Source organism: Echiichthys vipera (genome assembly GCF_963691815.1).
Source record: "Echiichthys vipera genome assembly, chromosome: 19".
Classification (NCBI taxonomy): Eukaryota; Metazoa; Chordata; class Actinopteri; order Perciformes; family Trachinidae; genus Echiichthys; species Echiichthys vipera.
This window is the reverse complement of record NC_139844.1, coordinates 19,080,225-19,097,921: the sequence shown is the minus strand read 5'-3', so window position 1 is coordinate 19,097,921 and position 17,697 is coordinate 19,080,225. Positions and strand designations below refer to the sequence as shown.

Here is a 17,697-nt window from a genome sequence, read left to right as displayed (position 1 = left end):
GTTTGGCAAGTCAATAAACCCTTTTTGAATTGATTACCTATTCACTGATGTGGAATTGCATTGATTTTCTTCTCATACAGAATAATTATATGTAAATAATCCAAAGAAAAGTGCACACTGAAAACATACTATTGATTTATTCAAGAATAAACCGAAACTACCAACAGACTCATACAGAAGATACTTTTCCAACTGTGTAGACTTAGTCTTAAAACATTTACATGAAGTGAAAAGGGAAAGTTTGTCACAAAAAGAAAGATAAGAACATATTTACATTTAATGAGAATACTACAGTGGATAGTAAACACCATTGTGTATATCCCATTATCCCACGTGTGTGCCTCCATCCAGTCTTTCTCAAGACCTGATGGTGAGTTGGTGAAGTTCAGACAATGCACTCAAAGCCAGGATGTCTGTGTACTAACATCCAGTAATTTCCACTCCATTCCTGAGTAATGGGACGCGCGCACACACACGCACGTCCTTTTAGTACAACTTTGTGCCGCTGGATCTCAGGGATTCAAACTACCGCTTTCACCAGTAGAATGTTTTGGTGAGGAAACTGGCGGCAGAGTTGAGCCAGCTTCCACTGGAATCTTCCTTAGCTGTGGTACGGGAAATTGCTCGGTCGACCTCCTTTTCTGGGCTCTCCTCTTCCTCTGGGAGGTAGTCTGGTAGAGCTGAGTTTTGCTGCACTTTCACTCCAGATGGGTTTAGAGGGATGAAAACCTGAAAAGAGTCCATTGTAAACTCCCATCAAAAAGTCTTGTTTTATTCTGTGAATTATCAAATACTATCCTGTCTTCAACACGGTCAAAATGTTTGAAGAGCACCACTCACCTCTTCTCCTGCCTCATTCTTCACCACCTGCTGGGCTGACATCACTTTTGTGGCAGCGATGGCTGATGCAAGACTCTGCAAATTAAGAAACACCAGGGAAGCAGGGGACTGGAATTAATCAGCATCAGCCAGAGATCAGATTTACTCTTTTCTTACTCCACATTACTGCACCATGTGGCTCTGATAATACAATAATACAAATGTGGAAATATAACTGGAGGGATATAAACTAAGATTTTAACAGGCCAGTTCCGTTCTTAGCAGACAGTGATAGTAAATGTTTGTCTCTGTGTTTTACCTCAGTGGGCAGGTCTGAACGGATACGGACGGTGCATCTCTTGGAAGCCATCTGGAAAGTGAAGCTGATCACTCCTCTGACCTTCAGAAGAGCCTCTTCACACAAGCCTCGCTGGTCCTGGATTAGAGAGGGAAACTTATGCTAGTAATAGTAATCAGCAATGTCATTCAAAGGAGTGTGTGCATGTGCCTACTCACGGTGCTGTCCAGTCCCTGGATGTGCAGAGTGACAGACTTGGCCTTCTTGTTGGTGGAGTTGATAAAGAACTGAGATTTCTTTTTCCTCCCCCTCTCAGGCGTGTGTGGCACGGGATTAGCAGGTGCACTCAGAATGGCAAACACCTCCTGGGCCAAGGCTGTTATGTCAATAGACAGGCCGTCCCTATATAGAAAAATATTATTTTTTATATCAGACGATGTTTATTTAATGCTTTGTGTTAGGGTGACTGAAGAACTTTTACATGATATAAACATATAACCACAGATCCAGAACTAATGTGTAAAAGGAGCTGTATTCAATATTGAGAACATTAATGTGGCAGCAAACAAATGGGGGACATCTGTGAGAGCCATGTGGCCCCCGGTATTATAAGTGCTTTTAAGTAATAATATATCTGTGCTAAAACATGAAATAGTACATGCATATAGAAAAAATTAATTCATTGGAACTTTTAAGTAAAACCCCATAAACATGCTAGGAGAAAATACTTAAGACAGTTCAGGAAAACATAAGTCATCCGCATGAAAAAACAAACAAACAAACATCCCCTCACCTCCCAGTTAGATTCTCCAAGCTCACCATCATACCCAGTTCATTCTTCATGGTGGAGATGTTGGGGGGCAACTCAGCCAAGTAGCGCAGGGTCTGACAACAAAGGAAATCAGTAGATGGATTAAAATATATGCACTATATATAGATATCATTACTTTTATTCACTGCCATAATAAGACAATTAGTCCTTTTAGTCTATTTATAGTAGTAGTGCAGCTATTATTGCTACTATTCATATCATTTGATCATACTCACCACCATAATATATTAATAACAATAGTTAATAATAATAATAATATGTATATCACTTAACTCCCATTATTATTACTATTCATATTATTCTAGTATATAAGCCGCCATAACTTGTTAGCCATATGCACATTATTCTAGATATTACTATAGTTAATATTAATTCTGTGTTTGCCTGTCTGTCTTCCTTTGTGCAAACAGGTACACCAGCTACACAATATTTACAACTTGCCAGTAGTAAACACGCGGTTAAAACACGGTATGGTCCTACATATTAGCAAGGGGCACAAATTCAGCCTGAATAAAACACCCACCTGAAGAGTTGCAAGTAGCACGTCTGGGCTCTGGTGGTCCAGGAAGAGAACCAGCCCGGGGAGACAGCCCTGGTCCTGGACTATCACCTCTCGGTTCTGCGGCTCGGAGGCCAGGTCCCGCAGCTGACTCACCACCGACAGTGCATCCATCATCTTTGTTCACTTTACCAGACCTGAAAGTACAAGTGGGTTTAGCCTGATTTAATGTTAACGCTATAGCCGTGTTGGACAAAGTTTCCCTGTCATGTCGCAGCTCTCGCGTTAACGTCGTCAGCTAAAGAAGCTAACTCGGCGTTAGCTACTTTTGAAACGTGGAGAAATTGGTCCAACTGACGAAAAAACATACTTAATTTCTTCCGTTACACCCTTTGGACATACAAGTGTGTGACTGCTGCAGCTAAACAATAGCAGAAGTGCTCCGAAAGTGCGATAAATGCTATGAAATGATGTTTTCTTACCCAGGAAAAGAAGTAGCTCGTGTGTAAAAAATACAAATTTGGTGCTAGTTTTCGTAACACTCAATTGGTCAACGAGCCGTTGCCTCGGCTGCATGTTCGCCCTCTCCTATTGGCTCCTCACACTACTTCTGTATCTACAGCCAATCAGAGGAGGTTTTGCTACTGCGGCTTTATTTGACTTCACGGACTCGAGAGGGCGAGAGGAAGAGCCGCACGTTTGTGTTTAGCCGTAGTTTCATTGGTTATTATGAAGATATCTAACAAATGTAGCTTCTAATGCAAGTTTTGACAAGGAAACTTTACGGTAAGTGCACGCATATGTTCCGATAATCCCGTTGTTTCGTAATCACGTGTCCTGATCATCGCGGTTGACTTTTGATGAGCCATGCAGCTTTACAGAGGGACACTGCGGTGCCTGTGCGGGCTCCCTAACGTTACCTGCACTGCTACAACTAAAGCCACTCTGAACCGTCCCCCGTGTGCTGCATCAGCATCCAACAGCAGAGACGGAGACAAAAGTCTATATTTCACAGCTGCATCAATCATAGACGACACAGGCTCGTGTAATTACAGTGTGAAATATGTAATAGAGCAGGCAACTTCAACTTATAGACCTTTTCAAAGATGTAAACATAAACAGTCTAAATGTGCCCTAGTTTATTTCCTGCTGCAGTGTATGTGAATGACATCAACTGACAGGAAGTTAACAAGGACCAAGGATGTTGCCTAGCAATGGAATTTCGTTGAAAAGGTACTTTATAGCACATTTCATTAATTATTATTAAATAATTATTTTCTTGTCTTAATGCAAGACAATCACGAGAAGCAAGACAATCAAAAAAAAAAACTCTGGGTCTCTGGGTCTGCAGACACATGCTCCTAAAAAACACACTTATTTTAAAATAATATTACAATATAATGAAGATGATTTATCTGAGAGACCTGTAAAATCTCCATTACCCTTGATGTCTTGATTCTATAACTACACTACTTTTTTTCCTTTTACAATGTGTTGTCTTTAGGGATTTAGATTGTTTTATTTTATAGCTTAAGTTTTTGTTTTGTTTCAGGTGTAAAGTATGTGACTTAGTGGCCTCCATCCTGTGTTGGCCTCTTCAGTCAGTCAGCGAAAAGAGGAGCTTTGCAGTCATCAGCTGGTGCATGAAAAAGCCCTTCCAATGTCTTTAGTAGAGGATTTTCTGGATGTGCTGCGCGTCGCCCTGGAGTACTTTGGCGTGCCTCCTGACATGGTGAGTGTACAGGCACACTTCTGTTATAATTATGTTATCCAGGGTTATCAAGGGGCTTACTGTTTTGTTTTGTTTTGATGGGTGCCAACTATGACCAAGAGTTGCTCCCTGAAAGTTAACTGTGAGTGAGTTTGTAAGGATGGCAATTTTCAACCAAGACTGTTTTTTTTTTTTTGCGTTTGTCGTCTTGCATGTAGTTGGTTCCAGTGTGGGACAGTCAGCTGTGCGGTCAGTATCGCAGCATTGTGCGGATGATTGGAACCAACCTCCCACTGACGCCTGCACCACGCGTCCACTTTCAGGTATTGCACCGTTTGTGTTTTCTAACTGAATGAAGGTGAACTCTTTCCCTCATCAAATTCAACACAGCCAATCAAGATGAACCATGTCTTTTTAAACATTTACTTATAACAACATTTACTTATAACAATGCTAACAAAGACATTCACTTGTTCTACAGTTATGCATCTTCCAGGTTCATTCTCACACTCCTGCAGAGTCACGTTCACATTTACACAAGCCAACTAGGGTCTGTAATTTCCTTTCTTTTTGCCAAGTAGTCAGTGTCACTGTTTAATGCTTCCTTGTCCATGTTTGGTCCTTTAGATCTCTCTGCTAACCTATAGGCCGCACTGTTATGACGACATCGCTGCGGATACACCTGCCATCCCCTCGTTCGCCGATGTCCTGTCGGTGTTTGAGGATGAAGGGGAGAGCTTTGCCAAGACCAGGTAACAGCACAAATAGACACAATACAATCAAAGTACAATCAAAATAACGTTTCCCAGTTCAAGTATACAGAAAACGAAACCATAGTGGCTGTTCATTAGTATAATATCAGCAAAATAGTGTTGTTTATAAAAGGTTATGTGGCAAGAATGCATGTAGGAGTCAATGTAGCTTTGAAACAAAAAGCTGCTGACATTTATTGCTTTATACACGAAATACATATTTTCTTCATGCTTTTCTCAAGCAAGCAGCAATGAAAGCTTGCTTTTTGTAGGTAGGTATGAAAACACAAACTGATGTATGACCTTTATAGGAACCATTTACCTCAGAAGAAGCGAAGTACTGTAAACCGTGATGTGGTGAGATACCCAGGGCCGGCCCTTAATAAAGCCCAGAGAGAAGGCAGATCTGCAGGGCACACAGCTCATCCAGAAGCCCTGAAGAAGATCACGGCGCTGGAGAGCGAGCTGCTCAAACTACGAGCTCAGATAGCCATGATCGTAACTGCAGCTCCAGCCTCAGGTACGCACTCGTCGTCCCTCTCCTTCTCACAAAACATGCGTGTGTAGCCTGTTAAACTGTGATTCTAAATACGAACCTTTTTGTGCTCATTCAACATTACATCAGGTATGACCACAGCAGGCATGCCTTTGATGTCTCCTCCCCCTCGGCCAGCTCTCACCTCCACTCCTCGCCGTGCTGCTCCACCACCACCACCACCCCCACCTCCTCCTCCTCCTCCCCCTCCCCCCTGCACTGGTTCCTCCACTGAGACTCTGTCAGTATTAGAGTTGGTGCGCCAAAGGAGGAAGAACGAGAAAAACCTTGACAAGGGACAGCTCAAGCTCCAGGACTCACAATTTAAAGGGATCCCCTCCATGCTGGATGTGCTCAAGGACTTAAATCAAGTTAAACTGCGCTCAGTGGAGAGGTGGGCGTTAAGATTGATCGAATATGGGTAGCAAAATACAATAATCCTATTGTTGCAGAATGCTCAGTTCACACAGTTTCAGTGCTTGGAAATAACTTCTGTCTCTCTAATTTGCTATTTTTCCCTCCTCATTTTTCCTGTTTACCTATAAAACAGCTGTCCTTTGACAAATAATTTTGGTTTCTGTTCTTCGTAGATCGCCAGGGGGCACACCAATCGGAAAGAGATGCAGTAAGGGAGCTGCAGCATTGCTTAGTGACCCGGCGGCTCTCATCGCCGAAGCGCTGAAGAGAAAGTTCGCCCAGCATCGCCAGAACAACTCCTCTGACAAAGAGAACTCGCTAGAGCTCTCACCGTTTGGCAGTCCAGAAGCGCCCAAGGTTTGTTTCCCATAGTCACACACACACACACACACACACACACACACACACACACACACACACACACACACACACACACACACACACACACACACACACACACACACACACACACACACACTCTGTGCTCTGGTCTACTAATAAGCTACTCTCCCTCTACTGATGCTTCTGTTCCAGGTTCCTCTCCATATCAGACGCAGTCGGGGGCGGCTCCACCTCTGATCCTGTTCATCTGACCCCAAAATGTTAACAGCCAGACACCCCATCAGCCAATTACCGCTCCCACAGATGTGCCTCACAAAACGGATTGCTACTGCAGCTACTGGCTTACATTTCCTTTTTTATTTTTGTTTGTCTATTCTTTCGTTCTTGTAAGAGTGTGTTTGCCTCACGATGAACAAAATGCTCGTTTCTGTTACTGTGTGTCAGGAGGCTTGAATGTATATTTGTGTTACATTGATGACTGTGAAAGGGTTTGGTACCGTTGTTTTTGTACAGGGGAGTCTTGCGTTTCCAGTGTTATTCAGATATTAATGATTTCCTTTTTTAAATATGATATAATGTTTTGAGCGGGTTTGCAACGTAGCTTGTAGCTTCCTGCTTTAATGATTCTAAAGTCACTTTGCGAGGCCCTTACTCTTACCTCAACCAAGTGAAACGAATAACAGTGGGTATTGAGATTAACACGGCTCTATTCTATGCAACTGCTGTTTCAGGTCATTTTGTTTTATTAAAGTTTTAATTTAAAAGTGCACCGATCAATTTGTGGTGTTCAGTTTCAGTTGAAATTTGTAACATTTTTTTTAAAAGTTGTCACCTTTTTATTCTTCAAACGACAACACATCTAGACTCATGCACACAGTGTCATGTCACATTGTTGCTTTGTGTAAATCTCACATTGTTGCTTTGTGTAAATCTCACATTGCTAAACGGTATTTCAGCAGTTTAGTACTTTGCTTATGACAGGCTGTTTCACTCAGTCATTAGCCTTTATATTGGCTTTCTGTAGCTGCTGTGTCACTGAACTGAGCTGCAGTTCTTCTGGCCTTAGCGCCTGGCAGAGTTGGGGATTATATTTCAGGTTGCGCCTTGCTCTGGGGCCTTTCTCTACCATTGCCTCATTTTGGCAGTGTTAATTGAATGTTGTTGTTTGACCCTGACAGCTGTTTTTGTGGCTTGCGTCCCCTGCAATTGTGGACTAAAGAGTGAGTATTAGCTGCTGCAGTGGAGAAAAAGTTATATTTACTTGCACCACTGGTGGAACTCAAACTCTCTGGTGGTACTTGAAGGAATCTCCAAAATAAAGGAAACATTGATCACTAAATAAATATAACACTAAGAAAATACTTAAACTTTTAAGATCCTTGAACTGTAATTTAAAATCATATTTTTGTTTCAATATCAGCCTGCCACGTAGTTACGTTCATGAGTTATGAGCTAAACTATGATGGAAGATAAGAGATAAGAGGTCCGCAAAGGTAAAATGATTGGTTTGAAAACACTGACATGTCAGTTCTGATGCTACCCCATCTTACACTGGCTGTGCTGAAGACATTTTACAATAAATAGTCTTCTGATTGGGAATAAACCATCCTTTCTGTAGCTGAATAGTATAGGCCTATGTTGCTGTATTTTAACATTGGTCGAGCTGGATATCTTCTGAAATGGTAGGCCATGTACAAAGTTTGAGAAGCACTGGTCTAGTAGACTATATAAAAAAGAAGGCAATATTGTGTCAAGTAGCCATGTACTGTATACTGCCATTAACACTTATTTTTGTTTTGATTAATTGAAACCTTTATGTATAGACGAGAGAATGCAATTGAGAGCAAGCAAGGACACCCTGATTACAGTACATCCAAAGTAAAAGAATACAACCACACGAACGTTGCTTACTTTGCGCAGCCGCTGAGTTCTCGCGATAATTCATCTCGTCAGGCTCCAAGTCCAAGTAATGCTCGAAGTCATCCCGCCGACAGGTGAGCGCGCACGAGAGACCGAGACGAGCGCTCGTTCAAAACAACAATGGCGGCTCCCGAAGAGGTTAGCTTAGATGCTAAAATAGCATCAGTTTTTTCAGTACTGGAGAGTTTTTCTTCACTGAGAGAAAAGAACGGCACTGAAGACTTTTCTCGATGAAAAATACGTTTTTCCTCTTCTCCAAACTGAGTTCGGCGAGAGTTTGAGAGACAGGTCATCCAATCAGCTGCCAGGTACAGTATGTTTTGAAAACACCTGCCCTTTCGCTGTGAGTTTGAAATTAAGCCTTCTTCTCACAGGCATACACTTTTCTGATTTTTAATCGCTTCTGAGGATTGTTCAACTTTTGTGGAGCATAGTTTTCAAAAGCCACTTTCCCAATCACGAGTGTTTACTTGATGGTTGTCAAGGACCAAACAGACTTGGGACCTGGTGCCGTAAGAAAAGGGATCTGGTGTTAAGAAGACATAAATGCTTTGTATATAAATGAATACAGAACCTAAGAGCAGAATTATAGACCGATGCGAGAGGTTTAAGAGTAGAGGTAGGAGAGTGCATACAGCAGCCTACATGTAGTACCAGTAGTTTGCCTTCTGCAGTTCTCTGTAATTCAGGCTTTATTTCGATAGAAAAAAGACCCAGTTAGTCAGTTATTGATGTGTTTTTTTTTATCAAAGCTTATCATCGAGCCAGAAACCAAGTTATTTATATCAGCATGTCACTTTTCTAGAGAACAGTATGCTTTTTATCTGAGTTTAGTAGTAATTTTAAGATCATTCAAATGTGTTGTTCAGCAAAGACATCAAACTGCAAGGTACAGTATATACAGCAAGGTGCTGTTGTATATAAAATTGCGTCATCCGCATACAGATGCATTTATCTGTTTCTCACATTTATTCCTAATTCATTTATAAACATTGTAGATAAGAGTGGACCTAAACTAGAGCCCTGCCGAACACCTTTGTTAACACTCATAACTTAGGCCACAACAGCTTGTCTTCTACCACAGAGATCATTTGCAAACCAATAGATTTTAGGCGTCTCGAAACAATTCGATGATTGACAGTATCAAAAGCTTAGATAAATCAATAAAACGGGCGACACAATCCTACTCATTATCTAAAGCACCAGTAAAATCATTCATAATTTTCGATGCTGCCGTCACAGTACTATGCCCTGGTCTGAAACCTGATTGATAAGATTTCCGAACGGATTAAAATTCCCTCACCTGTTAGTTTACCAGTTTCGCTCTTGTCCTGATCATTTCAAAACTGGTACTGGTACATAATAATTTATAGGCAATAATTCAAGGTGATCTCATTAACCATCATTTATGGTTCTCAACTCGTCTTAATCTTTTGCCTGAGCTGCTTCCATCCACTGGAAGAAATAGTTAGTGATCATGATCTTCTGAATAAGAAACAATTTATCCATAAAACTCACTTATTCATCAATCAATCAAAAATGATCTATGTTTCTAATATTTTTCTTTGTCTACTCTTAACTTACTCTAAAGTCAGAAGTGCTGCTGCTGTTCACCGCTGATGAAAAGTACTGAGTACTGCATAACAGCTGTGGACAGAGGCATTATGTTTTCAGGGTTGTCTGTGTGTCCTATTCTTGTGTACATGATATCTCAGGAACCCCCAGAGAGATTTTCTTCAAATGGCACAAATGTCCATTTGGATTCAATGATTTTCTCCAGACGCGATGATCCATTAATGTCTTACCATCTTCTCACACCAACAAAACACAAATAAGGACATCCAACATTAGCTGGTCAGGTTCATTTTATTTTTACAGGTTCCTTTTTTTTATTTTAAGTAAAAAAATAAATCTATTTTTACATTAGTATTAAACTTAAAAAAATAACTAAAGCAAATCTTAAAGAAGGTATTAAGAATTTGCTTGTCAGAAGGTCAGGTTCATGTGGAAGACGGTCTTCAGCGAATCTGCCTCCTCCTGTGAGAAATACAAAAGAAAGGTTTGCCAAGGAAAGCCTAATTAGTGTGTGCTACACCAGAAAGCTTTGCTACCAGATGTACTCAGTACTCAGTACTCAGATGTAGTCAGTGTTGTTAAAATTACAAAAGTGAATTTCTTATCAAATAAAGCTTAAATTGGTTATATACATTTAAGCATCCATAGATACACTGTCTTGCAAAGCATTTTCAACCACCAATCAGAATACACACACACACACTAAGTGACTTTGTCCTTTGCTTTCCTTTTGAATATGACAATATTTGTGAAAAAGGAAAGAAACTCCTGAGAATTTACATTGATTCAGCAGATCCACGCTCCTTGGCCTTTGAGTAACTGGAGGGTCCATGGCAGTTTCCTCAGCCTCATGATGAGAGAATTGGAAAGTTCTCACAGGACTACAATACAACAGTTGCACAGAGAGACAAGTCAATAGGAAAGATTAGTTGCATCAACAGGTGACCAAACAAACATTAATTCAGGATGGCATTAGGCACAAGTGTAGTGGATATGTCTGTAAATTACATTAACCTGTGAGGTCTACATCCAGCACCAAAAGCAGTCTCCTAACCATGCAAGGAGGAAAAAAGAGAATACATGAATCAAACTACATCATATATATATATATATATATATATACTATAACCAGTGTATTATGATGGATTTCACTTTCAATGTGCACATAAAATTAGTTGAAACCTTACTTGTTGCGGGAGAGTGTTATTCACAAAGTTAAGACTGTCAGTCTGCAACATCATCGAAAATACATTGTGAAAATTCATTGTTACCATCAACGCAGGCTTAAATTCTCTGTTTGTCAGGCTACAATTGCTACCACACGCACGCATGCACACACATACATACACATACACGCACACACACACGTCTGACTGGTCAGTACACACATTCTAAAAACAAACAGTAACCTTTGAAACTAAATCATAAATAAATATTAAGCCTACTTGTTGAGAGGGAATGGGGAAGGTTTTATCTTCATAAACGATCACACCATCAGATCCATGAGGATTGTCCACACACTGTACGGAGCCCTGCAATAAAATCAAACATTTATATTGATAATGCAATTTAACACTAGGGATCTGAAACCATAGCAGCTAAATGGACTTCAGCCATTATAATTAAATTGTTTGCACCTGTGCTTTTCCTACTTTGACAAGTCAAAATCAAAATTCAAACAACTTGAGAAATCTGCAACATCATTAAAATGACATTGTAAAAATGAATACTAGTGTAGCATATATTTACAATATTACAGTACCAAATTATATTACAATACCAAACTATCTCCAGCAAGCTAAAGGCTATTGCCAACCCTTCTGAAAAGCCTCTGTATCGCTATTTCTCTCTGTCTCTGTAGCACATGTCAATGTTTCAAACAAACACGACTCACTCACTCATGATTCAATCAATTCGCAAAGTCAATCCACATCTAAATATAAACATAACTTCCCAAACTGCAAACAATTCCACATACTTTACCAAATACTCTTACAGGTATGTTAATTTCCGCCTAAGGTGTTTTTTACTTACACGGTTCATTTCATCGAAGGATGCCATTTTGTATCTCCTTTCTCTCACCCAAGCGTACGGTACGTCACGCAGGTACGTCATTAGACGATGTGAGCACTACGTATTTGATAGTGTATTATATAGCATAATCATTAAATTGTTGCGAATGTCAAAATGCTATTTAAATAATTACGTGAAATCCTTTGCTTGTTTTTCATTGAAGTCGGATTTCTTAAAAAAAAAAAGAAGAATCTTTTATCAGTTTATCTCACCAACTAAAATATGCTTTATTTTTTAAATTAAACCTACTTGGTGTTGACAGCACTTTTTACACAGCACTACTCCTCCCAAATCCCATGTAAGTCTAACTTCGCTTACTGAAGTTTTCAAAAAGTTTGTTCACAAGTGGTCTAACAGAGAGTTGGACCTCTCTGGGTCTAACTGAGTGATTCTTTATCTGTAAATAACTTTTGCCAAAAAAATAACGTACCTCTTTTCTTTCGATCCTTGTAGTGAATGTTGATGAGACTTTCCCTCCGTTCTTGGTGGTCTGCTTTGGTCCACTGTTTCAACTGAGAGACAGATAATCTCCGTACTTGGTTGGAGGTTGGAATTCTGATTCATGTCATCTAAACTTGGTCACACCCAAAGTAGAGGATAAGCGATTCTCTTGTTTGGAAATAACGACTCACTTCAGCAAATACTTCCCCATTTCACCAACAGAATCCCAGACATCAGCAAATCTGTTTCTGCATGTAACACAGCATGTCCCAGGCAACTCAAACGGTGTTAGAAGAGATTTCCTTCCTGGAAATCTACGGTATTTAACTTTTAGTAGGAGAAATTATTTAAATAATAGGCTCCTGGGTTCAACTCACACTCTTTGTCCACCCTGGACCTTTAGCAGGGTACAATCATGGCTGAACTGGAGGCAAAAGCTTTGTGCCTAAACTAGTAGAAGTTAGCGTAACTCAACTAGTTCAAATTGAGCATATTCCTGTATGTTTATAGGAGGATAATCATCATTCATGCTTTTATTTTAAGATGTTAAGAGTCTGACTATCCCCAATGCTATCCAATGTCTGACAGGTCAAAACAAACACAATGCAGTGTGGTGGCAGATTACGCAATGTGCGCTTCGTTCAAACTGAATCTAAAAATGGGAAGACTGCCATTACTGGGGCGGAGGATTTTACAAGATCCAAGAAATGTGCTGTTGTTATTTGACTCACACTACTGCTGTTTATTTCAGTTGTCGTGATATACTAAAAACATGCTCTTACTTTCTGACTAAAGACATTTTAAAGCGTGTTAAACTGTGGCCTTCACCACCGTTTCATTTAAAGACAGGTATTTTGCTGTTCACTTTTCTAAATTGTGCACCTAATAAGCCAAATGTCATGAATTGTATCTTGACTATTACCTTTGTTACCTATTCATCATTCAATACCAAGTATTGTATATTTAAAATCACTGTGATGAATGTCGTTTTACACAGAAAGTTAACAGTCTTTTATGTTGGCTTTTATGTTATTGACATTGCTTTCAATAATATGTAACAAACTAGAAACGAACCATTTGAATGACAGCAATGCACCGTCTAAAAGAGTTCACCAAAAGAAATACACAAACAGAGCAAAATCACTCCAAGGTAGTAAATAGTGTTTATGTGGGATATCACATTATAATATTATATCATAACTATATAATAATAGTTATTTGAGGTATCAAAAGATAAATATTAACAATAATAATAATATAATATTATTAAAGTAATAGTTCAACAGATCAGGGAATTTGCTAATTCACCTTCCTGTACAGAAGTAGTTAAAAATAATGCTACCTCCGTCTCTGTATGTTAAAAACAAAGGTCAATTTAGGGGATGCATCGTTTAACAGTTTTACAGTAGTAGTAAAACTACTGTAAAACTGTTAAACTAAGCATCCCCCATCCACTACTACAATAGTAGTCTGGAAGCGTGTTTGCCAATTTATGTATGTGTTTGAGTGCCTCCAGCGTTCTTCTCATGCTCCTCCTCCTCTTGAAGGCTATAGGAAATACAACAGAGTACTTTAGAACTACTTTATACCACTGCTCTTATAATCACTGGTTTTACAATCATTACATCAGTGTGTATAATATGTAGCCTTAGTAGTGGACCAACTGTTCAGTATATATATATATATATATATATATATATATATATATATATATATATATATATATATATATATATATATATATATATATACTGAAGATCAACATTAGAGAACAAGTTATTGGTACTTGATTTATTCTGAAATACTGTTTTTTTTATTGTTCAGAATTTGATAGAATATCCGCTGTGGCTGTACCACTGCTGTACTAGCATATTTTTATAAAATGCGGAACTTCAACAAGAACCTTTATTTTGTTAAAAAAAAAAAAAAAACAGTGAGCAAAATAAGAAAACACTTTCAGATCCCTCCCAGTTATTGGGGTTAATCCTGCACCTGGTGACAATTTGCTTAATTGTTGGACGCACCCTATTTATCTGGCAGCTCTCCTGGTTACTTTGCGAGATGTCAGGTCGCTCTAATCACTAGTTTCTCACACTGCTCTGGTTTGAGCTTGGTCCATTCTTCTTCAGTCTCTTCCACAGTTCAGTAACTGCAGAGGGTTTCTTAGACATTACTTTGTTTCCAAGTAAAAAAAAAAGGTTTTCTTTTAAGTGCCTTGGTTATTAAAATATACATGCTAGTACAGCAGTGGTACAGCCACAGTGGATATTCTATCAAATTCTGAACAAAAAAAAAACAGTATTTCAATTTATTTAGATAGTGTGTGTGTGCATGTGTGTATGTGTGTGTGTGTGTGTGTGTGTGTGTGTGTGTGTGTGTGTGTGTGTGCGTGTGCATGTGCGTGTGTGTGTGTGTGCGTGTGCGCGTGCGCGTGCGTGTGTAATGCAACTGTAGATTGAAATATCTTTTTTTTTGACCTGGATAGTGAAGGAACTGAACTGTCAGTCTCTGGAGGATCCCCAACCATGGCCTCCATGTCCTCATGCTCATTACGGGCAAATTGGAAAGGTCGGACAGAACTACGGAAAACAGCAGCACAGAGAGACAAATTTAGCCACAATAAACCATATTCCAGTCATGTATTTTAAAATGCACTGTAGCTGAACTGTCATTTTAATTTTTAAATCTCCTATTTTATTTTATTCATTCATTTTAAGCCTCTATTTAACTTTTTAAGTTTTAACTTAGTTGTAACTTTTTTTAAATTCTATTCATGTGCATCTTTTATTTTGTATTGGTCAAGACAGCTGTCCGTCCTCCACAGAGCTGGGTCTGTCTGACGTTCCTGCCTGTAATAGGGAAGGTTTTTCGTTGCCACCGTACTCTACGGGGGAATTGTTGGAACTATGTAAATCATAAATAAGTCACAGAGTGTGGTCTTTACCTAGTTTGTAAAGTGTCCTGAGATAACTGTTGTTATGATTTGGCACTATAAATAAAATTGAATTGAATTGAATTATTTTATAGGGCCTTGTGTTTCTTTCCTATCTTCTCTTAACGCCTGTATTTCTTACGTAAAGCACTTTGAATTGCCTTGCCTAACCTGTAAGGGCCTTGTCGATCACCAGAAGCCATCGGCTCTACGGCACCCTGGTCATACAAGAAAAACAACAGCACAACACATAACATGCACTGAATTAATTTGTATTATTAAGACCATATATTTAAATAAATTTTGACTCTACACTTCAAATTAAATGGTATAAATCTTACCCGTTGAGAAAGAATCGGGAATGTTTTATCACCATCGACAACCACACCAGGAAAGCCATCAGCATTGTCCTCACACTGAATAGGAAACTGCAATAGTATCAAAAAAAAATTACGATAATGAAATGTATCATATAATGCCAAAATTACGATTCCAAAGTGTGCCACTTTTTAAGCAAATTACGTTAGTTAATGTCAAATTCCGCAACATGCTAGCTATGCTAATGCTTCAAATAATCACACTTGACTTTGATTCAATAAAATCGATCGACAGCTAAATACAAATAGCAACTTCCAAAACTACTACTACTTCCACATACTTTACCAAATACTTGTACAGGTATGTTAATTTCAACCCCAAAATGTTTTAACATACACGGATTATTTGATCGCCGGCCGCCATTTTGTTTCTCTCCCGTCTCTGACTGAAATTGGCGTAATGTATACGTCACACAGGCGGGGTTTCATTAGATCACATTAGAGTTAATTGTATTCAATATTGTTTTAATTAATGTACGGTTGTTGATAATATCAAAATGTTATTTAGAACGTTACATTACAACACTCATTTGTGTCTAAACTACTAATATTAAAGCATGTTTCCAGGTAGGTATTTCCTATACGCTGATGACAAATAATTCATCATGTGTTCCTGAACAGACTACATGAAATACTTCTTCATTACCCCCAAACCCAAAGACACATCATACCTCTTTTCTTGAGACCTTTGTGCCGAATGTTGGTTGGTTTTTCAGATTTTTCCTTCGTTCAAATTATACACGTTGTGTGAACATCTCAGCTGAGAGAGAGAGCAAAAAACGATAATCCATCCTCGGTTGGATTACAGATATCCATGTCTATTAGATGTCTATTAGGGATATCTTTTGAATTATTCTAAGATAATTGCACAGCCCTAAAAAAGCCCTTCTGCTTGCCTATAGTGATGAGACTTCCCTTTGCATACCACGGAGGAGCAAGTCAGTCTGTTTCATTTCTCAAAGGAAACTTTGACTTGCACAGAAACGTGGGGTGTAATTACCCGCAAAACAACAACCAACAGGATGTAACTTCAGCCTACTATGTTGTAGTCATACCTATCCACCAACACCTTTTGCAACATGAAGAAACTTTGTGCAGCCTCTGCAACTGGTCACACTTTTAAGCAATAAAAGAAATAACAAAAAAACCCAAATCATTTGGTAACACAATGCATGAAGTGCAGATGTCTATGAGGCCTTGGTGCAGAAAGATCTACACACAGGAAGTCAACCTCATACAATCGTCTCTGTCCCAGTTACTGCAGTGCAGTAAGTTATGCGCAACACCCAACACGTGGGCGTGTTTAAGGTTATACTCCGTAAGATTTGCATCTATTTAATTGCCTTTTAAGTGAATATCTATTAATTAGTGAGTTAAAACAATGGTTAATGTGTGTGTGTGTGTGGATTTAAGACAGTGACATACAGGGCGTTTCAGAATGTTTGTAAAAACAGCCATCAAGATACCTCGGGTTGGCAGAACGAGAGGTCGAGTTCAACCAAATATCCTGGATCTCTATTCAACTTAAACATGCATGGATAAAAAAGCACTTCAGGTTTTTAATCGGTTCATGTTGGGACGGATTATTTTTGGCCCGATAACAGCTCTAGTTCAGTGTATATGTTGTGTTAAATTAGTGCTGACGATAACCCAAGATTGTCATTTTTCTGTTTTATATAAAAGCTTAAAAAATAAAAAAGAATATTTTTCAATTCAGAAGATTTCATTTAAAAAATATATAAATTACCCCTCAGCATGTAAAAAAACCCCATCTCATTATTGTTGAACATTCCATATAAAATATTAAATGTATCTCTGTGTCCTTTGTGATGTCTTCACCTTTACTAAACCTTCAAGTGACAGGATATCTGACTTTAACCCAAGGGACTCAACACTCATTCTACCCCACTAAAGCAACACTCATATGTATTTTTATTATTACAACTGCTCATGTTTTTATGGATGGTACCATTTAAGGTACCGTGTAAACTGTTAAACATCAGTGTAACCATTTGCTGTAGCTTTATGGTGCAGCATAATGAAGAATTGAAAGTGGAAGTGAATTTCAGTTCTGCTTTAATTAAAGGTTAGCCTGTATTCTCTGTTTTTTTTTTTTTTGTAGAATAGAGGAAATGCAGAAACTTAATAAAAAATCACAATTTGAATTCTATTTG

At 38.8% G+C, this 17,697-nt stretch overlaps 2 protein-coding genes and 1 long non-coding RNA gene across 3 annotated transcripts; 1 reads left to right on the top strand and 2 right to left on the bottom strand.

The window, feature by feature from the left end:
• Window positions 1-516: 516 nt before the first annotated feature.
• Window positions 517-2,625, bottom strand: armc1l (armadillo repeat containing 1, like; the record flags this gene model as incomplete). The annotated part of the gene is made up of 6 exons (XM_083934699.1): window positions 517-729; window positions 841-915; window positions 1,139-1,255; window positions 1,336-1,519; window positions 1,911-2,002; window positions 2,473-2,625. 6 exons carry the CDS (start codon window positions 2,623-2,625, stop codon window positions 535-537), a joined length of 816 nt encoding a protein of 271 aa, XP_083790825.1. The 3' UTR covers window positions 517-534.
• A 1,473-nt stretch (window positions 2,626-4,098) lies between these two features.
• Window positions 4,099-6,647, top strand: mtfr2 (mitochondrial fission regulator 2). Its single transcript, XM_083934353.1, has 7 exons — window positions 4,099-4,180; window positions 4,378-4,482; window positions 4,787-4,911; window positions 5,223-5,470; window positions 5,549-5,840; window positions 6,037-6,220; window positions 6,398-6,647. The coding sequence occupies exons 1-7, from the start codon at window positions 4,109-4,111 to the stop codon at window positions 6,440-6,442; spliced, it is 1,071 nt and encodes a 356-aa protein (XP_083790479.1). The 5' UTR covers window positions 4,099-4,108; the 3' UTR covers window positions 6,443-6,647.
• A 3,333-nt stretch (window positions 6,648-9,980) lies between these two features.
• On the bottom strand, window positions 9,981-12,338 carry LOC310961901. Its single transcript, XR_014593644.1, has 6 exons — window positions 12,204-12,338; window positions 11,146-11,232; window positions 10,888-10,929; window positions 10,715-10,749; window positions 10,481-10,581; window positions 9,981-10,162 (listed from the first exon to the last, which is right to left on the bottom strand). It is a non-coding gene; the product is annotated as an uncharacterized lncRNA (long non-coding RNA).
• Window positions 12,339-17,697: the final 5,359 nt, after the last annotated feature.